Source organism: Ctenopharyngodon idella, chromosome 5 (assembly GCF_019924925.1).
Source record: "Ctenopharyngodon idella isolate HZGC_01 chromosome 5, HZGC01, whole genome shotgun sequence".
In the NCBI taxonomy this organism is placed as follows: Eukaryota; Metazoa; Chordata; class Actinopteri; order Cypriniformes; family Xenocyprididae; genus Ctenopharyngodon; species Ctenopharyngodon idella.
The window spans coordinates 5,277,567-5,303,017 of NC_067224.1; the positions used below are offsets into that span (position 1 = coordinate 5,277,567).

Consider the following 25,451-nt stretch of genomic DNA (forward strand, 5'->3'; position numbering starts at 1 on the left):
TTTATTATTTTATCCTATTACAGTGTCTTAGGCCAAATATTTTAAGTAAAATATTTCATTATTTATTATTATTATTATTATGTAACTTCAACAGAAAGCTACAACAACATTTTCAGCTTTCTAAACTGGTTCCTTTCTGACCCAGATCTGTGGTGTGGGTCACAGCTGGTGTCCCATCGGCTCGGGTAGGTTGGCCCGCAGTGATGCAGAGAGTAATGCAGGGCGAAGAAGACTGGCATCTGGCATGGCACTGGGCACACAATTCCATTAAAATTTAAAGGCCCAGGACAACTGATGGATCTGAGATCAGAAATACTATCCAGTCTCTCTGTTCTCTGCCTCACTGACAGTTATATTAACTAAAGTTAAATGTTTATACTGACAGTACCTGCTGATGTCTGAACACTGTTATAGCTCACAGTTTTTGTGAGACTTTCATATGTCAGAATCATAGATAGGTACAACAGTTATCTGAGATTATAGAAGTATGAAGAAGGTGCATTTAGTAACTATTCCCCACCTTAAAAAAAAAAAAAAAACTATGATGCTTCTTCCGCACCAATAGGTGTCAGTATAGAGCAGGGGTGGCAAACTCCAGCACGTCCCAAATGGCGCACTTCATGTGCACTTTCGGTCTTGTGGACTTGCTTGACCACTGCGTGCGCGTGTCCGTTAAGTCTACAAGACCGTAGAGTGTCCCATTCATCATTTTAGGTTTCAGAAGGTAGCTCGCGAAGCGCCCCCTTTGCAGCCGCTATGCGCCCTCGATGCGCACTTCTGCTGAGCCCGCAAGTCTGCGAGCTACGCAGAGGACTTGATCAAAGAGGATGGTAGTCAAAGCAGCATTACGTCACATAAGTGCGGACTCAGAGGAAGACCGTGAGGGTTTAGGCTGCCATATGGGACACAGCCTAAAACTCACCTGCGTGTAGCTTCCTAGGCCCTGTCCCAAATGACACCCTAAACACCTGTGGGTCTTCCTATGTGTCCGCACTTTCATGACGTAACGCCGCTTTGACTGTCGGGAAGAAGTCTGCCGTGGAGCTCACACCAGTGCAGGGCTCAGCAAAAGTGCGCATTGTGGGCGCATATCAGCCACAAACTGGGCGCTCACGAGCACCCTTCTGAAGCCTAAAATTGATAAATTGGACACCCTACGGTCTCGTGAACTTAACGGACGCGCGCACGCAGCAGCCATTGTAAGTCCACAAGACCGAAACTGCATAGAAGTGTGCCATTTTGGACAGGACCCTAGTAACCCTTCAGACCTTGATTGGCTTGTTCAGGTGTGTTTGATTAGGGTTGAAGCAAAACTTTTTAGGACTGTGGCTCTCCAGGACTGATGTTTCGCCACCCCTGGTATAGAGTGATGCATTGGCCGGTGAAACAACTAAATTGACTTGATTCACTTTTAAAATACTGAGATTAACTTTCAGACAGAATTTATGTTTAGCTGTCACAGAATTGAACGCAAAGGGATACACTGTAAAAAAAAAAATATTTATTATCTGTATGGAAGCTAATTGTGACTTTTTATCTCATAATTCTTATCTTTTTCTCACAGTTGTGAGTTTATCTATCATATATCGGACTTTATAAGGTAATTGTGAGTTTATATCTCAACAATTCTGATATAAAAAAAATCAGAATTGTGAGATAAAAAGTTGCAATTACCTTTTTTTAATTGCGAGATTATATCTCAAAAATCTGACTTTTTTGTCTCGCAATACCAAGTTTATATCTCACATTTTATATATTTTTTTTTTCTCAGAATTGTGAGTTATGAACTTGGAATTGCAAGAAATAAAGTCAGAATTGTGAGATATAGACTCAAACAAGCTTCCATACTCTCACCTAACAAGGAACGTTCTCAGAAAGTTCTGTCAAGGTTCTCTCATATGAACAAGTGTTCTTCCAGTAACGTTAACAGAACATTAGTTCAGAGTTATTTGGTCTTTAATAATGTTCTCAAAACATAAGCACAAAAACATTGGGTAACACTTTAGTATAGGGAACACATATAAACTATTAACTACGACTTTTCCCTCAATAAACTCCTAATTTACTGCTTATTAATAGTTAGTAAGGTAGTTGTTAAGTTTAGGTATTGGGTAGGATTAAGAATGTAGAATAAGGTCATGCAGAATAAGACATTAATATGTGCTTAATAAGTACTAATAAATAGCCAATATACTAGTAATATGCATGCTAATAAGCAACTAGTTAAAAGACCCTAAAATAAAGTGTTACCAAACATTGTTTATACATTGTGTTCATGGAGTGTTTCTTCCTGAAATGTTTTAGTTCGATGATCGCCTAATGTTTTTAAATGTGACTGCCTGTTTCAGAACATTCAGGGAACATTCAAAATTAATATCCCCATATGTTTGAAGAATGATCAAAAGGAATGTTCCTTTAAGGTTCGCATAACCAAGAAAAAACGTTTTTAAAACATTAAAAAAAAAAAAAAAAAAAAAACTGGATGTTTTGAATGCTCAGAGAACATTCAGAAATAATGTTTTAATAACTTAATTGGAACGTCGATAAAACGTTCTTAGAACATATTTTTGTTAGCGGAGCTATAGGGTACTAAGTAAAATGTCCATAGGTGGATTTAGCTGAAACGATTAACAGTAAGAATAATGCTATTAAAAACCGTACTCCCAAACATTATTTACTCATCTTTATTTCATTTAAAAATCACATGACTTTTATTAAGGAGCTGTAAAAGTATTCCATATGGCTTGTGTGCTATATTTCACATGCTGAAAAACCAGCCTAAAAGCTAATTTGACAGTCTCCAGACTGGTCAAGATGGTGTTCAACTGGGCAGCTAACTGTTCTTCCTGCCTGAATAGTTTGAAAGTGCCCAAAACCCCTCTAAAACCAGCTAACAGAGCAACGAAGACCAGCAAACCAGTTTAAGATGGTTTATTTTTTTCCAGGAGGGTCAAGACTTTAGAGGGTAAGTTTAAAATTTAAGTTGTTACTTCACCTTAGCCATAGCTCTCAATTCTTATTCACATTTAAACCCTGGAATGCAAGTCAAATTAAATTTAACTTTTCTTTTTTTTTTTTTTTTAAAGACCTTTTTAGACCTTGTCAGTGACTTCTGACTATGCCTTTGTTGTATGAAAAATTGTAGTTTGGACTTTCAAAAATCATGTGTTTGGAGTGACATGAGAGTAAGTAATGTCAGTATTTTCTTTTTGGGTTGAACTATCTGTTTAACTAATGAAAACATTCCATCATGAATAGAGCCAAGAACTGCAATGGCATTGAACCACAACTCCAGACAATAAATGTTTCACATGCCTTCGCTCAAAGAGAACACACTCTCATAAGATAAAAGGTGAGTGAACAGTGTTCTTCAGCTGGGCACAGGCTAAAATAGAGGCTCAGTGTTGAAATCTGGCCTTATCCAACCTCAAAGTTTTATTCCCACACTCCATCTACCTCCTTTAGTTTTTCATTGCTCTCATTCTGTCTGTTACTCGCATGTTTTATTTATTCTCTCTGACTGTGTATTTTTCTCTTTTCATTCCTAACTCCCAGCCTAGCTGTATGAATGCCATTACTGTTTTCCCTCAACCGTGTAAATATGTATGGAGATCATTTTAAACCAGCCCATCTTAGTGTGCGACTGAGACTAGTTGGTGATGGTGAATGAGTCTGTGAAACCACAGGAAAATGTACCTAGTGAGCCATTTCATTCAGCTCGGAAAACTCCAGCACCACCTCAGTCACACTTCAACCATCACAGGCCTGACGGTGCACTGCATGTGACTAATAATGCTACATTTAGCATATAGTTTTCTTTCCTCTGCCATGGGATTGTTTATCACAGTTGATTTAGAGGGGAAATGAGCTTTGAAGTACTGCTGTTTTTTTTTTCTCTCTTCTTATGTCAGATGTCCTACTCTCTGTAAGAAAATAGTTTTGTATTGTCATAAATTTAAATTCACTGCGTGAATTGTTCCACATCAATACATCCAATTCCTCTTCACAGCAAAAACTCACTGAAGTAAAATTTCTATTATGGGTTGTATTTAAGCAATGTGATACAATATGTTGTGTAATATGTTGTGAATAGCTAACATAAAAGGTTGTATATATATATATATATACACTGCAGCTCAGTTTCAGGGTCTTGGCAATCCTATGTTGAACTTCCAGTGACCAGTATGAGAGAGTGAGAGCGATAACACCAAATTTAACACACCTGCTCCCCATTCACACCTGAGACCTTGTAACACTAACGAGTCACATGACACCAGGGAGAGAAAATGGCTAATTGGGCCCAATTTGGACATTTTCACTTAGGGGTGTAGTCACTTTTGTGGCCAGCGGTTTAACACACAGCCATTGATGGCTGTGTGTTGAGTTATTTTGAGCAAATTTACACTGTTATACAAGCTGTACACTCACTACTTTACATTGTAGCAAAGTGTCATTTCTTCAGTGTTGTCACATGAAAAGATATAATAAAATATTTACAAAAATCTGAGGGGTGTACTCACTTCTGTGAGATGCTGTATATATATCTCAGAAAGCTCTGTCAAGGTTCTCTCAAAGTCATGAACAAACGTTTTTTAACATTAATAGAATGTTCGTTCAGAGTTATCTGGTCTTTAATAATGTTCTCAAAACGTTAGCATAAAAACATTGTTTATACATTGTTCATGGAGCGATTTTGACATGTTTTATTCTGACGTTTTAGTTGGACATTCGTCTAAACGTTACTACTTGTTTCAGAACGTTCAGGGAACACTCAAAAATAACGTTCCCGTAATGAACATTTCCATTATATATGTGTTTATATTATGTGCAATATATAATACGTATATATACACACATTATATATTTATACATTTTTATGTTAGAGGCAATTAATCTATTTGACCACTAATTTTAATATATAATCATTTTGATCCAGCTGCAGTTTTCTGAGGTTTAGCGGCAGTAAGGCTGCTGGGTTCATATGAGGGGAGGCTCTCATAATTATGCTGCGAGCAAATGATTAATATGCTGTTGTTTCATTCCACTATTTGTGCTGCTTTTGTCCACTACAATAGAATGCTATTAGACGGCCTGAAGAAGCACTATCAATATCCTGGCAGCTCATCCTGTGGAGCTTATTACAGCACCCGCTTGAAGCTTCAGCCTTTATGTACCCATTTTTGGATCTCACTTGTAACTGGATGGCAGTTTTTCACTTTCTGTACTTCATAAAGTTGTTCAGGTAAGATAATGTTTCATCTTTTCTCACAAAGAAAGGGAAGAAAAATTAAGAGGAAAACAGTGTAAGTTTGTTACTTCAGACTAACCACATCCTCACCCCAACACCTGCTATATAAATGGCCCTTTTATATTTGGAGTGTTACATTCCTTTAACAGTGGCTATTCCAGGATGTGGGAACCAGTGGTGGGGGAAGTGACAGCCTGACCTTCTAGAGCAGTGCTTCTCAAACCTGTCCTGGGGACCCCCCACCACTGCACATTTAGTGTGTCTCCCTCATCTGACACGCTTGATTCATGTCATCAGCTCATAAGTAGAGACTGCAAGACTTGAATTGGGTGTGACTGTGTCCGATGAGGGAGACATACAGAATGTGCAGTGGTGGGGGAACTCCAGGACAGGTTTGTATATTCTAAAGCTTGTATTTATATGTGTATACTAAAATACATTGGTAACCATTCAAACTGGGTTTGTGGAATGGGCCACAATAGGCAACCCAAAACTGTATCATATATTTTACTGTATAAAAGTAACAAAATGTCCTTAGAATCAAACACTGAAATGTATTAAGATAACTAACTACATAACTATGAACTTAAAAGAGGCAGAAAGCGGGCTTCCATATATACTGGCAAGGCCAGTTGCATAAAATTCTTAGAGTATATACGTTTACATGACAATGATGTACCAAAAACGGAAAACCCCAATGTATTCTGCTGCCAGGCCAGTAGTTGGCAATGTCACTTCGTAAAGAAACACTGCGTGCCTATAGACTGAACTTGAATGCGCATGACATCACTGTTTTCACAAATTCGCATTTTTGTAGTTTACCCAGAGATGATCTGAATCCGAAACTGGATTCACTGTCTATATTTGTGACCTTAGACTGTTATTCTGCTGTTGAACTATTGTAAATATCACAAAAAGTAACTTGTCATTGATTTATTTTGGATAGCTGTAATCATGTTAAATTTAACCAATTTGTGTGAAAGTGAATGTTGATACTAAATATGATCACATTTCATTCAATACAGAAAAGTATCATTAAAAAGTTAATAAATCAACATTTGTTTGTGCTGTATTTTTATGCTTATAGTAGTGCACTGAACCATGAAACAATTAGAGTCAATTACGAGTTGAGTCTGCTTTTTTCAACAGTATGTTTTATTGTTCTATTTTAAAACGGAGAAAGGAAACTGATATGTTTGAGCTGTAAAGCCCCAGTAAAGGTCTTCTCTCCAAAATCTAGTTAGTATTTTAAAAACAGCAAATATCAAACAACATGACATAAAATATATATCCTTCAAATCCAAACATCTTAATACTATAAACACATTAACAAGATGATATGTTCTCTATCATATAGCGCAACACAAGAAATATACAAAATGGTAAAAGCAACTATATATACTGGATACCTTTTTCATAAAGAAAACAATCCCTCGAGAACTTGCTCCATTACTTTTCCTTCCTTATTGAAGGAGATCCATGGGATATGCTGCTGAAAGGTTAAAAAGGGCCAAACCAAGTGGGTATGGCACAAACCCATCTCTTAAAACATCCATCAGGACATTTAATTTCAACACTCTGAATTCTTGCAGTCCAGTTCACACAGTTGGTCTTCATACATCATCCGTTCTGAAGCTTGTAACAACAATCCATCATGCTCATTTTAGGTCTTCACACTCTGTACATGAGTAACAGAGTAATGTGTTAGAGTGTGTGTACTTGTATATATAATATGCTAGATCGTGTGTACTTGTATATGGCTGCATCCCAATTCGCATACTGTCTGTCCTAAATTAGAATGTCCCAAATCACAGTACAATGAAAATTGTATAAAATTAGTACCAACACTCTTAAAAATATAGGTTTTAAAAGGGGGATTTCATAGCGATGCCATAGAAGAACCATTTTTTGGCTCCCCAAAGAACCTTTTAGTGAACAGTTTTTAAAAGAATCATTTTAAAAGAATCATAAAGAACCTTTTGTGGAATGGAAAGGTTCCATGGATGTTAAACGTTCTTCATGGAGCTATAGATGACAATAAAGAACCTTTTTTTAAAGAGTAAAGGGTGCTGTGACTGCATACTCTTTCTAGTTTCTAGATTTTCAAAGTTTATCAGCACACAATGGAAACAGAGGCGTTTGTGATGACTCTCATTTGAGAGTTTCAGTTGAAGAAAACTGTCAAGGTTGAAGCAACAATAGCTGTTTTTCAATGTATAAACCTAAAGTTAAGTAGAAAAAAGAATTTAGCACTCTTAAAAATAAATGTTCCAAAAGTGATGCCATAGCAGAACCATTTTTGGTTCCCCAAAGAACCTTTCAGTGAACAGTTCTTAAAAGAATCATGTTTTTCTTAGTGTGAAGAATACTTTAATAATCTGAAGAACCCTTTTCAACTATAACCTTTTGTGGAATGAAAGGTTCCATGGATGTTAAACTTTCTTCATGGAACTATAGATGCCAATAAAGAACTTTTATTTTAAAGAGTGCACAAACGCAAACAACGCATAGCATAAGCATGTGCATTGGGAAGCAGCCAACACAGTCCCATGACAAATATTTGGTTGCAAATTCATATGAATTTGTATGGTCTCTTCCCCCCTGAGGGTTAGGTTTAGGGAGGGGATATTCATGATGTTTTACCTACAAATCATACATTTTCAGTCAGTTTCAGTCACAATTCTCATTCAATACTTATGAATTCTCATAACATGGGGTTGGAACGTAGCCTATGTTTGTATGTGTTGTGAGTGTGCTGCATGTGGGTATCCTGTTCTTGATGTAATAGACATTGGTTACTTGCTTTGACAGGCATAGTGTTTGAGTCTACTGAGTGAGCATGATCATGTATTGTCTTAGTACATGGCATCTTCATACATGTCTGTTCTAAGGCATAATAGGATTCCTCCTCCCAGCATGAAGATGGTGGCGCCCCAGCCCAACCCGTAGCCCCAGTTGAACTCGTGATACGTTTGCAAGACTTTGCCATCGATGAATTTGATCGGGTAGAGAACCAGAGCACATGCCTGGAGGACCACTGCAAGAGAAAAAAACAACATATCAGAATAAATGCATAAATAGACGGCCACACTACACTTTATATTACATTGACTTCCATTCATACACAAACAAATGCTGCAGACAGGAAAAGCAAGCTCATGTGAAGAAGTTTCGCATTTCAGCGCATTACAAAGTTCAAGTTTGATACTTTGTTTTGCAAGTTTTGCACTTCAGGGAGTTCAGAAACAGTGCACAATGATATAGAGGATATCTTTCTTTGGAGTGACCTTGTGCTTTGTAACTTTGCAGACATTTTTCATGCTCAAATTGCAACATTACACATGAAAGAAAGTTGAAAATGTAAAAAAAAAAAAAAAAAAAAAAAAAAAAAAAGAATAACAGGTCATCCTTAATACAATACACAATGAACAATTCTTTTGCCAAGTAATACAGTTACTTAACCAAACTGTAGGCCTAACAGCAGTGCTGACTTCTATCTTTTTAGCCATGCTTTCGATACAAGCAAGCTACCGTTAGATGACCTGAGTGATCTAGCAGGATTATATTTAGTAATATTATTGCTAAGGTATGCAGGAGCAATACCATGAAGACATTTAAAAACAATAACAGGATTTTAAAATCAATTCTGTAAGACACAGGTAGTGTGTGAGGTAATTTAAGTGCCGGAGTGATATGATTCCTTAGTCTTGTATGCCTCAACAATGTTGCAGATGCATTCTAAATTCTTACTACGTATTTGATAGAGCTTTTTGGTAAGTCAGCCAAAGTTCTGTTACAGTAGTCAAGTCTCGATTTAACAAATGCAAGTATGAGGTGCTAACTGATTTGTGGGCATCTGGTGCAAGTGAGAGATAGAGGTGTGTGCCATCTGCACGTAATTTTCAAGGTGAAAAGTTTTTTTTTTACAAATACCCACCACACGACATTATACAACGAAATTACCTTTCCTTATCATGAAAAAGGTCTAATTATCCAATACTTTAAAGCCGTCTTTACACCGCTGAATTAAGGCTGCTCTCAAAATTCTGTATAAAGACGCAATGCAGCAAAAAAATCTGACTAAATTATGTCTGCTCTGACCCATCTCAGCCCCTAGCAGTGTTGTCAAAAGTACCGACCGTGATACCAAGCTGGTACTGAAATTTTAAAAACATGACGCTTTGAGTGGATTCGTAAACACCTCTGATTGGCCTTTATGTTCATGCACTCATCAGATATGTCTGTGATTGGCTACAATGATCAACGCTTCAAAAACATGCTGTAAATAGTCATCAATGACGCTCTTCACCGAGTGCTTACACAGATACACACAGAAGCATTTGAAAGCAGGCGTCTATCTGCGTCTCCCGCTTTCAAATTCAAACACTTCCGTGAGCTTTCAAACGCTCCCGTGCGTTGATCATTGTAGCCAATCACTGACATTTCTGATTAGCGTGTGAACACAAAGGCCAATCAGGTGTTTATGAATCCGCTAAACAGTGCTCAAAGCGTCAGATTTTTAAAATTTCAATGCCGACTTGGTATTGCAGTCGGTACTTTTGACAACACTAGCCCCTAGTATAACAATATGCACTTAAAATTGTTGTGTAAATGCATTTATGCCACCTGAGCAGCACTAAACAGTCTGTGTAAAGACACCTAATTACCACTTAAGAAGCACTTCTGTGCCACCTTTGCAGTGTAAATTTGGCATAAGAGACTTGTTGGCCTTGAGGGTGTGCAGGAGGCTTCTCTAAATTCTTCTCTATTTTCTGCACATACTGCAGGTTGGGTGCACCAGATTACTTATTTAGCATACAAACATTTTTTTAAAAATATTTAAGCATTCAAGCAGTGTGAAAACTTTTCAGGATTAATAATAAAAAAAAGTGTTCCTTTTTTATCCATTTCGATACCAGAACAGTTTTAATCACCCTGGCATTTTTTACCTTTATGCCACAAAAATAAATAAATAAATAAATAAATAATAAAATAAATAATAATTTCCAGGTCAGAAATTAAAAACACAATCATAGAAGAGGTGTATTATAACTGCAACATAGATTTTAATGTATTCTCAAATATATGAAAGCATATTTTAATTAATTAATTAATTCATAATTTAATTAATGCAATGCAAGGTGCTTTGGATAAAAATGTCTACCAAATGCATAAATGTAAATGTAAATTACCCACATGTCTGTCAATGTTTAATTCTTTGGGTTGGAGGTTTGTGTAATGCCGAAGCCTAAGTATGAGCAATAATGACACTGATAGTAGCACTAATAAGCAATCAGCCAGAAAGGTTACAACAAGAGGGGATCATGTCAATCAAATAAACAGGGGACAGAACTCAAAGCAATGCTGTTTGAGTTAGCATGTCTCCCTCTGTAAACAACAAATTAATAAGAGAAATTGTGCATGCTACCATACCATGCTGCAGGGTCTGGCGCAGTATGTGTAGAAGACCTGCCAGCATGACACACACACTCTCTCACACACACACACACACACACACACACAGAGGCTCATTCCCTCAGGGTCTCCTCACACTCCTCTGCTTCTCTGTGCGAGACTGAAACAGCTTCTTGATGCTGTCAAGTAATATACCGTAAAGCTCCTATGAATATGTTTCATATAAATATGCTAATGAAACCACAGACTAACTCAATCTCAGAATAACACGCTGCTTTCAGATCAACATCATAGCTTGACACATCTGCACTGCTTGACCAAACAGAATGCCCTTCCACCAAATTTATACCATTGGTTGAGCCAATGTTGTTGTGCCGGGCATTTCACAAGTTACAGCATTACCAGCATAGTTCAATGATTCAGTTTTTCCCAAAATCTCAAAAAGTCCATCTCTAGCTGAGTACATACATCTCATACAATGTGCACGTAAATGGGAATTCCTTGTTTTTCTTCATGCAAATTTCTCCAAATAAACAGCTTTCTGCTGTAAATTAGTTATAATAATCTGAAATTAATTCTTGATTCATTAGCAGTTCCCACTTTATATTAGATGTCTTTAAACTACTAAATGGGTCATTGATGAATAGGGTTTTTAAAAGTGTAAAAAAAACCCCATAATGGTCATATAATTCATTTTGAAGTTTTATTAAGTGTTAACAATGAGATTATGTGGTTTCTATGATCAGTTAACACTGCTTTTTGTCATTTTTTTACAAGATGGACAAAATTTGTCACCAAAAAAGTCATTCAGTTTAACCAAAATTTCGGTTTTACCGAATGACAATATTTTCAAATAATGCTAACAGGCTGATATCTAGATAGCTAGCTAATTAGCTTGCTAGCTAGTTAGCAAAAGGACAATAAAACATTAAAATATTACAACATTTTCCATGTTTTATAGCGGTTGTACCAAATGACCTGATGTTTCAGGACAAGTGAAAACATGAATTTTTCAAATAGTTCAAAGAGACTTAGTTACTTTGCTTCATGACCATGTGGTCCTTTGCAGGTGTCTGAATGATGTCCTATCCTGTCACATGTTATTGACTGCATGACTTGATCCAAAATGGTCCCTTTATATTGGTTACTCCGAATTGTTACAACATCAATGAAATTCATTTTTCCGGACATTCTTTCTCATAACAAAGCAACGACTTCTACACATAATTTTAATACCATTTTGCACTGTGTTGATATATGATGTTATAAAATCATGCCATAATAAAAAATACATACATTTATTACATTTTAAGATTTTTTTAATCACAAATGAAATGGCTGTATTGGCCTTTGGACGGTTAAACCGAATGACCTTTTGACACTTCAAAATCTTTAAAATACCTTTATATGTAGCAAAATATAATTAAAACCTTTTGGATTCAATAAAAGAGATCTAGTTGTACTACCTTACATACTTTGGATTTCATATCTTGGTTTTTTATTATTATTAAGGCCTTTGGACAAAAAAAATGACCTGTCATGTCATTGACCCATATACTTATGTCAAAAAATGAATTGTTAGGTACAATGCACTTATTGTCTTCATGTTGTATTGCAAAACACTTTTGCTGCTATAGAGGTGGGATATGGGTAAGGTTAGCGACAGGTTTAGTGGTACGGGTAGGTTTAAGGGTGGGTTAAGGTGTAAAGGAAGGGTCAACTGCGTAATTATAGATGTAACTACATAGCTATAATTACATGCAGACATTTTTAAATATAAGTACAATACATGTATGTACATAATTAGTCATTGTAATAAAAATGATTACTTTGAATATTAGAAGTAAAAGACACTTGATTTAACGTTGGTCCGAAGTTATTACTTCAGCACCTGCACAACATCATTAATGACAGTTTTAAACTTCTGAACCAATGTGGTTCAACTTCAAACAACGGTTTCGGAAAACAGTGACTAGCCTAGGTAATTCAAATGATTATTACTATGGGAGTTAACCTTTTGAGCGGTGCGGTCCCACAAGCGGGATTTAGAATGTTCAATGGCGTCACATAACTGTCAGATTCAAACTGTGCTTTCGCTCTTTGACGGACACGCTCGCCATATAACTATGCAGTGTTTTCAACCACATTATGTTTTTTTTAAGGTTTCAGACATTTAAATACACATAAGCACTCGTAAAACAATACATTTAGAGTCTGTAAAATACTCACTGATGTCAGACATCAGTAGAAGCAGCAATAACAATCCATTCAAATATAATTTGCCGACATTTATTCATATCAGACACATAATGGGCCTAAGTGACTATAAGGTTTACTCTATTATTATCCCAGTTCACTGGCCACTTACATGTATTTCGGGAGAAACTGATGAATTCACGTGCTGTAAATTCGACTGACGGGACTCTCTGAACTGCGGCGCAAAATAAGATGGTGGCGTTATAGATCAAGATAAAGATCATTTATAAAGGTTTTTATACGACAAAACAAAGGAAAAACAAAATAAAAACGAGAGCAAATGTTCTAAAATAATGGTCTCCTTAAAAAAAAAAAAAAAGCTAGATCAGCTAGAACAGGGGTTCCCAAACACATTCCTGGAGCCTCCCCAGCACTGCACATTTTGCATGTCTCCTTTAGCTGACACACTCATTTCAGGTCTTGGAGTCTCTACTAATGAGCTGATGATCTGAATCAGGTGTGTTTGATTAAGGAGACGTTGAGGAGTGCAGTGTTGAGGAGGCTCCAGGAATGTGTTTGGTAACCCCTGAGCTAGAATTTTTTAAACTTACACGTGAAAGGGTTAAACAGTGAGTTATGTTGTTGTACAGAAAATGCACCCCAGATCAATGTCTTGAAAGAGCCACAGAAACTCAGTAAATCAATCTGCAATTGGCTCACTTCATATTACTGCATATTAAGCTAGGATAGGAGACAGTAATGTAACAAAAATACATGGTGTTCATGTTTCTTTCAGCATTACCCTAATAAAAACTTACATTTACATTCTTTGAAGGGGTTGGGTGGACATTCCAACATTCCAAGCCAAACAAACTGGAACAATCCTATTCTCAAGGACTTGGTCTCAGACTCAGATTGTCTGATACATACTGCGCATATAAATTCAACTTCCAGTCTAACTGGCTGGCTTTATGATATTTCCAGGAGTCAGAGTGCACAGGTTTTTAATAAGTCCATAGGCAGCACAACTCAGAATGAAGAACTAGCTGCTGGATTTGCCAACATTTGTAAAGTTCACGTTTTGTTGGAGACAGCTAGTACATAAATGAGATTGTAATTAATACACACCATGGAATAATTGTCACATAATTATTAAATAATTTGAAAAGCTGTTAAGGGAAAGTAAAATCATTTCTAGGTTGGGAAGATGAATTGCAAACAAAAATTAGTAAGATTGGAAAGACTCATTCTAGTGTCCCAAATCAAATAAAAACCATAATAATCTATGGTACTTAGATTAATATTTAAATCACATGGTCATAACCTGGTCATAAACAAGGTTGAAATTAAAAAAGACCTGTTGAGAACAGTATGTTTCAATTCATTCATGGATGTCAGTTATCTAAATTGGCATCATTCCCACCCACTGATGCAGTACCACAGGAAAAAGAACAGAGAGATCAATATCATGCTTTTGAGAATATTTACCTCACATTTTATTTCAGAACAGGATATTAAAGCCCAACTTCACTTCCCCTACCAAATGCATGGAATGCCGAAACTGTTATGGGACACATTCCTCTATTTGTAATGCTGTTCCTCCAGAAATATACATGCTTTCATTCGCATCCTGTTTTTCCAAAAAGGGCAGGGATAAGGTTTGTGACTAAAATGTTCTGGGATATGTTCCATTCAATAACAGTGCCTTGTGAAATGACTTCATCTTAAGGGAGATTACACGGAGGATAAAGAGGAAACTACGCACCAGTTATTGCTCACCACCAACTAAAATAAATTCTGTGAAAAGATGTTAGGTTGACCAGATTCAGCTCAATTCATCAGGTGTGCTTTCTACACTGCTCACAATCCACCAGTAGACTTCACAGATAGCCTATAAATAGGACGGAAGTATAGCAATAAATATTTAATTACACAAGTGTCATGGTTACATTTGTCTGGGTCAGATACAACTGAAACTAACCCGTTTGGATTCAGAAAAGCACACGGTAACACTTTACAATAAGGTCCCATTAGTTGCATTAATGAGCAAAATATTTGCTACAGCATTTATTAATCTTTGTTAATGTTAGTTAATATTAACAGATACAACTTTTTATGATAATAGTTGTTGAAATTATCATTAAATTAGATGCTTTAGAAGTTTCTTTGCATGGTACTCCATGATAACAACAATATCTTATGTTAACAAATGGAACCTTACTGTAAAGTGTTAGCACACTTCTTTATAAAGTAACTATGTATGTCGCCACCCAATGCATACAGAATGTGCTCATTATAGTCTCATTCATGGTGACAAACACTGGTGGAAAATTGGTTTGTGCATAGTTGTATGTGTGTATTTTAGCTACTGTAGAGCAGATATACTTTTGTGTGTAAGAAAATAATTTAGGTATGTAGCAAGTTAATGAGTGTGTGTTAGTGTGTGGGTGGAGTGAATAAAGGACACAAAGTGCTGAAGAGTCATGAAAGATAAACAGCAGAAATGAGGCAAATCAAAACACTAGGTGCACAGTGTTTAACATAGCAGTCTTAGCTGAACTGGTTTTATTATGAAGTAATGTGGAAATGTTGACTTTATGATGCATTTTATGTGCTTAAAAGTCCATTTTTACTTCAGCTGTGTACATCTCCCTGGCTGTTCCATGTTCATGTGACATCATACATCTGCATCTCGGCAAAGTCTTCCAAGTTTCCAAGTTAGAAGTCAAGTTGGCATTCACAGCACTCTTCTAAGTAAGAAGTTGGAAATTCTGACCTTTCGGATACATCTGTTTTCTTCCTAATAAACAAATGAATCTGTGTCTGTGAGCGTGTACATTTCCAAGTTTGTTACAAAAATTAAGCTTCCTTTCTTTTTTGCACAGAAAACTATCTCAGGCCCATGGGTACAGAATCAACACACATACACATTTTAATGACTGCCTGCCTGGCTCCATAAGTAGACTTTTATCCACATAAGGCCGGAAAGCAATTACAGCTGGTGAAGAAAATGCAGCTATATAACAACAACCAGAGTCACTACATATCAACCGCATGTCTCATCTTTTCACTTTATTTAAACTTGAATTTTAGAAGATTATATGAGATGAATTATATTAATATTAAATATATTCAGAAAAGTATTTAAAATTAATAAATACAGACACATATCTTTTTTGGCCTTTGCATATTTTTATTTACAATATAAAGGCCAATTTACACTGCACTGACTAATGCTGACAGCCACCAGATTACAGTACATCACTTCTCAGACATTCTCCGACAAATGGCGATTCAACATTCAATTGGCGAAAAGAGAGCCGATAGATGCCAACGGGGGTAACAAACTGATCCAACCAAACCTGATGAATTATCTATTGCCATCAGGTGTGGATTGGCCTTCATATAGAAAACCAATGAGATGTGGATTACACGTTTTCCATATAAGCATCACTGTTCATCCTGTCAGAGCATGTGCACTGGCCACAAGACCAGTGGTTTTCAATCCTTTGGACTTCAGTGGGGTTCACCGGGTGGAAGGTCCAAATTTCAGTTTCAATACAGCTTCAAAGAGCTCTACACAATCCCAGACGAGGAATAAGGGTCTTATCTAATGAAACGATCTGTCATTTTCTTAAAAAAAAAAAAAAAAAAAAAAAAAAAAAAAAACATCTCTATACTTATTACCCACAAATGCTCATCTTGCACTAGCTCTCTTCTTCTTCTTCTTGTTGAATTCCGGAATTCTGGCAGTGTGGATGCTGCTAATTGTATTACTGTTTGAATTAAATTCTTATACTATATGCTAGAACAAGTACATAAGAATTAGTTCAAACTTTGACCTGTGGAGTGCAGTAGTACAAGAAGAAGAAGAAGAAGAAGAAGAAGAAGAAGAAGATGAAGAAGGCTAGTGCAAGACGAGCATTTGTGGTTAAAAAGTATATATATATATATATATATATATATATTTTTTTTTTTTTTTTTTTTTTTTTTTTTAAGAAAATGACCAATCGTTTTGCTAGATAAGACCCTTATTCTTTGGCTGGGATCGTGTAGAGCCCTTTGAAACTGCATTTTGGACCTTCAACCCGGTGGTAACTGTTGAAGTCCACTATATGGACAAAAATCCTGGGATGTTTTCTTCAAAAACCTTAATTTGTTTTCAACTGAAGAAAGAAAGATTTGAACATCTTGGATGACATGGGGGTAAGTACATTTTCAGGAAATTTTAATTTGAAAGTGAACTAATCCTTTAAACGCTAGAATGATTTGGTCTAGAAAATGTGCATGGTTATGTCATAAATGTTTTCGGCCCCACAGTCATGGCACAAGAATTGGGGAAAGATTAAAAATCTTTGACTTTTTAATGCAATACAGTGAATGAAAACAGTCTGTGTTCTCCCAGCGGTTTACATTATGGACTGTTTAGCATGTGATTAATTTACTTCAAACCAAAAAGAAAACAGTTCCACAATTCAGCACTCCAGTTAAGTCAAGTCACATCATGTTATTTATATAGCACTTTATACAACAGATTGCTTTAGGGTTAGTTCACACTTGTAGTTCGGTTCCCTTTTGGGTCCAGACCAAAAAAGAAAACGATACATTTAGTCCTGGTTTGCTTATCGTTTACTCTGTCATTTTTAAGACCAAACCTAAAGAAACCTAAGCATTTTTTGTTCACTTAGATTACTTTGGTCCACACCAGAGTCTGCTTGTTTAGTGCACACCAGGGTTCGGATGGCAGCGTTTATTCTAATGAACCGCACTAACAGAGCAATCACACCAGAGTGTGAACATGCCCTTAAAGAAAGCTTTACAATATTAAACATGAAAGTTTAGTGTCACTGTTGCATCCAATTAGAATTATAACTTTTACTCCTACTAATTGCTCATGTCTAAAATGCGTCTTAACCAGATGCGATGCATTAAGATTCCAGTGACAAGCAATTTGTCTGTCCACACCAGACAAGACGCAACTACGAGACATGACAAAATAATATATCACAACCAATCAGAAGAGAGTATGGGCGGAGCTCTCTGTGCAAGAGCACTGCACTCGAAATGAAATGTGCATAAAAAAAGTCAATAAAAGTACACAAATCATTTTAACGTTATTAAAAAATACATACCGAGTGAAACAATCTTGGTCATAGAATGCATACTGAGTTCACAGTTTGAACGTTCTTTGAATTATTCATTGTCGCTTTCAGCATGGCTATAAAAGTCACGCAAAAGTGTATTCAAAGTCACATTAAATTCGTTTAATATTAAATGAAGCACATAATCAGTACCTGAGATTATAATTGCCATACTTTGTATGTTGTTGTTCCAGCAGTAATGATGCAGAAATAGAAGTCATTTCTAAAGTAGAATCCTGTCGCTCGTTGTGTATTGCTTTTTAGGACAAAAACTCTGATTAACATGGAATAGAAACCATTTATCACATGTCACAGCATTGTGTCTGGTTATGACATGGTGTAACTTCGACACACTGAACTGGAGAAGATTTCCACAACAAAGAATTTCACAACAAAGTTTACCAGCCGGAACAAACTTTTCTGGCAAGTTTCTGGCAAACTTCATTGTGGCCTGATTTTGTTCTAAAAGATATTACACCAGTTGTTCTGTTTTGCTTGAATACATCAGGATCTTAAGCGAAACAAAATGTGCAGAGAGGTGAGTGCCCAGGGCCAGGATTGAAAACCACTGCACTAATCCACAGCTCCAACAAGTTAGGAGATGGAGAGTATGAGAGAGAGACATGGAAAAGTTGACTGGACAGCAGGAGTAAACGATATATCAAACTGCCATTCAGGCAGATTCTTTCTCTACACTCATAAAAATAAAGGTTCTTTATTGGCATTAATGGTTCCAAGAAGAACCTTAAACATCCATGAAACATTTCCATTCCACAAAAGGTTCTTTATGGTGGAGAAGGGTTCTTTTAGATTTTTAAAATGTTCGTCACACTAAGAAAAACATGGTCCTTTTAACCTTCTGAAAGGTTCTTTGGGGAACCAAAAATGGTTCTTCTATGGCATTGCTGCAAAAACCCTCTTTGGGAACCTTTATTTTTAAGAGTATACTCTATTCTCATCAGTCTGAAAAAACTAGATTCATCTTTCCATCTATTTCCCTCTGTTTTCCTAGACAGCTGAGAGCATCATGTGCACCAGTGAGGAGAATTGTCTTACATAAGAGGAAATGTCTTACATAATGTCAAAAGACTGTTGGCAAGTAAAGCAGATTTTTTTCTCAGCCGTTTCAAACACATATGCATGTGTAAACAGTGAGTGTGGTACCACTGAGAACAGCTGTACTCCTGGTCCAAAATTAACACTTGCCAAGAGCCGAATGAGAGTAAATAAAACAGCAAATACATGAAATGTTATTTTCCAGTTGGTTGATGGATAAGATTTCCAGCAATTGGATCATAAGGCATTCTTAAAACCAGTGTTGGGGAATATACATTGAAACTGCACTTTGCCAAGCTACAAGCTACTACTGAACACTTACAGTAAAGCTAACCTTTTAGCTAGCCATTTAAAGGGAGAACATGTTGTATATAAATGTACAACTATCAGATAATGATAAATTTAGGAACATAGAGACAACAGGAAATGTACACTGAATAAAACTAATAAAACAAACAAAAGAAAAAAAAATGGTTACTTTATTTTGTGGTCCACTTTAGACATTATAATAACTATAAGTAACTTTACAACTAGTGGTAGGGTAAGGTGGTAGGGTTCAGGTTAGTTCAGGTTGGACTATCAAAATGAAGCTTTACAGAAACAATATTAGTTAAATTGTTTTGTTAAAGGATTAGTTCAGTTTAAAAATGAAAATTACCGTATGATTTACTCACCCTCAAGCCATCCTAGGTGTATATGACTTTCTTTTTTCAGACGAATACAATCGGAGTTATATTAACACTGCTTTATAATGGCAGTGCATGGAAACCACCTGTGTGAATCTCAAAAGAATACATCCATCCATCCATCCTAAACATACTCCAAGTGGCTCCGGGGGGTTAATAAAGGCCTTCTGAAGCGATGCGTTTGTGTAAGAAAAATATCCATATATTAACACGTCAGACCGCCTTCCGTATTCAACTTACGAAAAAAGCATAACTGACGCAAAGGTGTAGGAAGTAGCGTAAGTGTTTTGAACTGTGAGAGGCATTACAGTTATTTTTACTTTACTTTATAACTTGTTAAATATAGATATTTTTCTAACTATACATTTTCACAAATGCATCGCTTCACTTCAGAAGGCCTTTATTAACCCCCCCGGAGCCATGTGGAGTACATTTATGATGGATGGATGCACTTTCTTGAGCTTCAAACAGGTGGTTTTAACTCTGATTGTATTCGTCTGAAAGAAGAAAGTCATAAACACCTAGGATGGCTTGAGGGTGAGTAAATCATGGGGTAATTTTCATTTTAAAGTGAACTAATCCTTTAACTAAATTATTTTTTCAGTAACACTTTATTTCGATTGTCCACTTTAGACATTCTACTAACTATGAGTAACACTCAGAGTAGTAGTAGACTGTAGTATTAGGTTAGTCTCAGCCTCAGACGTCATGCCCATGCATGTACCGTTGGCTAAACGTCTGATACATTTGGCACACAAAATTGGAAACACTTCAGGAGTTTCGAGGTTGTCAAATGATTAGTTGAATTCTACAGGATTTCGAGGAGACGTGCGTGTCGCATTCTGTAACGGTCCGCCTGGAAACAAAGCTGTCAGGACGACAAACTCCCTCATGGAAGAAGCAAGCTGTCGTGTTTACAACTGTGACAATGAGCTCTTATTAGGATCAACGAAACTCTGGATTTTCAAAAGTATGAAGTATATAAAGTTTGCGGCATAGATTCTTCAAAATACGTTCAAGAGTTCTACACACCAGTCTGTTATTGTAGGGACACCAACGTTACATTTTCACACCCCTAAACACGATGTAGAACAAAACAATCTGTGATTGGTTGCTTTACATGTCAGTCAGATGGCCTCTGGGTGGGCCTTGGCCAATGAAAGCTGCTATGGAGTCCAGACCTTCTGCTGTCAGTCTGACTTTATTTTGATGCTCCACCAACAGACATTCTACTGACTATAAGTAACTTTGCAGCTACATGTCAACTTATTCTGATAACCCTAACCCTAACCTAACAGTCTACTAATATTCTAATGAGAGTTAGTTTACATGTAGTTACAAAGTTACTTGTAGTTAGTAGAAAGTTTAAAGTGGACCAACAAAATAAAGTGTAACCTTGAGTAAAAATATGTTGAACGAAATATAATTTCATGGCTGGTATGACCTTGAATGTTTTTGTGGGGCAAAAAAAAAAAATATTTTGTACTCTGTTAGCACTCTAGTGAGTATAACAGAGTGCTGACCTCAGATCAGATTGCTTATGTCCTCTGCCCCGTACCATTACCCCATTGTTATGATTAAACTAACGGAGGTTCTGGAACAGCATGTGATTTCTCACATGGAACATGCATTCCTGAAGTGCAAATTCAGATCCACACACACACTCTGATATAATAGCTAGTTCATGGGGTTTCATGGGAGCTGCCGCTCTCATCTAGAGCATATTTTATTTGATGTAGAGTCGGCTGTTTCTGAAGGTAATTTTCTGGCATTAGAAGTCAAAGCCACTGGAGACGTTGCTCAAGGCACATCAGAAGCAGCTTTTAAAATCCTTAACCTCTCTATTCTCTCTCTATCTTTTCCCTGCACTCTCATATAAGGATAATCCTCACACTGCCAGAATCCACCCAGAGCTAACAGAGTATGGCAGACTCCTGAATGAGAAAGTCAGGGCTGGGAAAAGAGAGGAGGGGAGAGGGTGGTTTTTGGTGTGGGAACACATTTCTTCATGCATTAAGTAAGTGGTTGGTGGGAAAAACAGAAAGAGGAAGGAATTTCTCTCACATCCTCCCTTTCTTTAACCCTCAGATTCTGTTCTGCCCTTTTAATTGCTAAATACATGCTTGAATAATTCGTCAAGCAAATAAACATTCTGTCATCGTATACTCAGCTTGATGTCGTTCCAAACTTTCTTCCATGGAACATATATTACAAGGATATATTTTGCAGAATGTTCATGCTGTCGTTTTCCAGGCAGTGAAACTGGATAGTGATTTATACTCTCAAGGGTCATAAGGTCTGCACCCAACCCACTTACCTGAACCCAATAAATATTTTAAAGAGAAAAACCTGACCCGAGACAGACCCGATGAAATTAAATCCGAGTGTGACCTGACAGCAATTATTTTTGAACCCAACTGGACACGAATGTAAAAGGCAGTGACCTGCATGTCAGTGGTGTGTGGTGACAAAATCGACGACAAGTAGGAAACACCACAATAGGTGTAGTTTTAAAAGTAAATTTGATTTAAAATGCAAATTTACATTTATTCATTTAGCAGATGCTTTTTCCAAAGAGACTAACAAATACAACAAGCAATTCCATCTTAAGGAGGCAGTAACACGAGAAGTCTTAGCAATACAAAGTTTCAAACTAGCTAAGGATATAAGTAGTAGTAAAAGCATAGAAGATTTTTTTTTATGTCAGCAGGATGCAGTTAAATGTAAGAGAGGAGTTTTCAGCCATTTCTTAATTATTATCAGGGATTCAGCTGTCTGAATAGGGGTAGGAAGATCATTCCACCAGCAAGGAACAGTGAATGAAAATGTTCTGGAAAGTGATTTTATCCCTCCTTGGGATGGCACCACGAGACTCTGCTCACTGAAAATAATTCTCTGATTCTTTGTAATGTTACTTTAGCTACAGTACGCTTTTAATCTATGTTGCAGATAATGTAGCATATACTTTGTATGAGAACATGTTTTCCGTGGATTTTTTTAAAAATTGTTTTTATTTGAGGAAAAACACAAAAATATACAATTATGTTTTGTTAACCCGATTAAGTTGATTAGTTTGGCATCAACTGCATTTAAATTAGTTTTCTGCAATCGGTATATGGCAACAGTTTCTTTCAAATTATAAGTAGATAAACTAGTAGATAAAGTAGATAAAATATAAATTTTTTATATCATTTAATGTTTCGGTAACACTTTAGAATAGGGAACATGTATTCACTATTAACTACGACTTTTCCCTCAATAAACTCCTAATGTACTGCTTATTAATAGTTAGTAAGGTAGTTGTTAAGTTTAGGTATTGGGTAGGATTAAGAATGTAGAATAAGGTCATGCAGAATAAGACATTAATATGTGCTTAATAATTACTAATAAATAGCTAATGTGCTAGTAATATGCATGCTAATAAGCAACTAGTTAAAACACCCTAAAATAAAGTGTTACCAATGTTTCTATATTCAAGATTTTATATTTAAAACAATCTGATAACATTACTTATTCAGTTGCAATTACAGTGTAAATGCATTCATGTCACCTCTAAGATGATGCATACACTTAATATGGTTAGGAAAAAGCCCCTGGAATTCAATTTAGGAGATCAAATATTGGCCCTTAATTGGAAAGTTAATTTCTGTCATTGCCCTGTTTTTGATAAATCACAGAAAATAAATATGCAAAGTTAATCATATCATATCGCTGTCGGGCGTATACATGTATATACACACACACACACCATGCAAGTCAATACTGGAAAATTTCAGTACCGACTTGGTATCGCGGTCAGTACTTTTGACGATACTACATTATATTGTTAACATTTTACCAAAATCAAGTTTAAATGGAGTTATGAGGTTTCTGACCAACGAATATCGGACATACGTGTTTTGTCCATCGTTAGAATGGCCGCATCTGAGGCAGTAAGTGCATCGCATTACGTTTTCATCAACTTACAGCTTATAAAGTTTATTGTAGCTATGTGGGCGCTCAGTTTTTTTCTGTCATTTGGCCAAAATCTCATGTTATTAAAGATGAAGTGCTTCACACAGGCTATTTAAGGCAGTACTGGCTATGACTCGACACACAACAAATGCAAGACACTCTTCTCTGCTCCTCAAATACATAAAATATTACCATGTCTCTTAAATAAAGAAACTGCTGTACTTATTCAAAGAACCAGTTCTTTATTTACTCTTGCATTGCAAATAAGCAGAGACGCTCCTAACTGTCTGCAGCACTTCATTCACAATAGAGGCGTTGTGGAGTTATGAAGTTTGACTGACAGTTTGACGATCCAATGGAGTTATGAGGTTTAGTCACAAGCTCTTTTGAATACTTTTCGTTGGTTAAATATTTGCAAAAAATGACAAATAGTAATAATTTATGAAAAAAATCCAAAATTTCTGAAAAAAAATATGGAAATACAAGGTTTCCGCCTGACAGCGACGATATGATATTTACTATAAAATCAACCAAATGTTTATGCATCACACTTGTGCATTTACCTAACAGGTTTTACCTCAACATTTTTCTTCTATAATTTTTATTATAATAATTCAAAATTAAAATAAATATAAATAAGTATTATAATACATTATTATTATAAATGTATAATTAAAAAAGGGAAAAATAAGTAGAGATTAAATATAAACTAAGGCTTGTTGTGACCAAAGGCATTGTATTCCAGCAAGATGTGAATGTGGGTGTCTTACCTGCTGAGAAGAGGAACACTGCAACCATACGATAGTGCTTCCTGTGTGTGCCTTTACACAAAGAGATCAGCGCGATTAGAAATGCCACTAATGTCACAGATGCCCCGGCTAATAGCAATATCAGCGTCGCTATCTGCCAGTCTGAAAGAGAGGGACACACAGAAAATTATTGGTTAAGAGATCATTTACTACTGACATACTCTTAACTGTATAATATGAGAGTTAGAGAGTTCCAAACATGAAAATTCAGTCCTCCTTTCTTTTCTGGACCACAAACAGAGAAATGCACTCATCCATATAATGCCAGTGAACTGTGCCCAGTTTCAAGCTTTAAAAAAGGAAGGAAATGTATCACCGAACGATCTCTTGGGATTCATGCAATATATTCCTGCTGTGTTTTGAGGGCAAACAATAGGGTTTTGTGAAAAAACAAACCTGAAATTTTATTTATTATTAAGCATATTTTTACTCATTTTGATTTCTCAAAATAGTACTCTCATCAGCTTTTCCTGGACGAACCAGAGTGTAGGCCTGCTATTGCTCTTACGCACTCTTTAATGAACGCACATTCATGCCAACCCTCTACAATGCTAATAAATCACTCGCAAATGTGACTCAATCTTGCTGCAGGCAACTAATAATGTTGGTCATTAGCCACTGGCTTTCAGGACCGTCAATAGGCATTCTGGGCCCTGTGCACAGGTCATTGCTTTTGGTCCTCCTGAAATTGCGTCCAGCTATCAATAGATTTGCAGTATTCTCTAGTGTGTAGGCGCCTGAATCACAGTCGCTTTGTTGACACATGCACACAAAGAGACTGCAAGAAAGCCTGACATACCACACATAATTGACATGATCGTTTTAAGTTATTCATCATTTAAGCGTTTACTCAAAACAAAGCCTGTACTCCTCATCTCTGTGCATTATTGCGCTCATCAAATTTTAATTTCTAAACTAGCAAACGTACAAGTTCTAAAACCGAGCG

At 36.4% G+C, this 25,451-nt stretch overlaps 1 protein-coding gene across 1 annotated transcript in view; it reads right to left on the minus strand.

The window, feature by feature from the left end:
- Window positions 1–6,382: 6,382 nt before the first annotated feature.
- The window catches only part of LOC127512797 (transmembrane protein 47-like), a 32,974-nt gene continuing 13,905 nt past the window's right edge, over window positions 6,383–25,451 (minus strand). Inside the window, exons 2-3 of the mRNA XM_051894112.1 lie at window positions 24,467–24,607; window positions 6,383–8,285 (exon numbers count right to left, since the gene is read on the minus strand). Of these exons, the coding sequence (XP_051750072.1) occupies window positions 8,104–8,285; window positions 24,467–24,607 (323 nt within the window). The 3' untranslated portion in view covers window positions 6,383–8,103. The remainder of the gene's footprint in view (window positions 8,286–24,466; window positions 24,608–25,451) is intronic.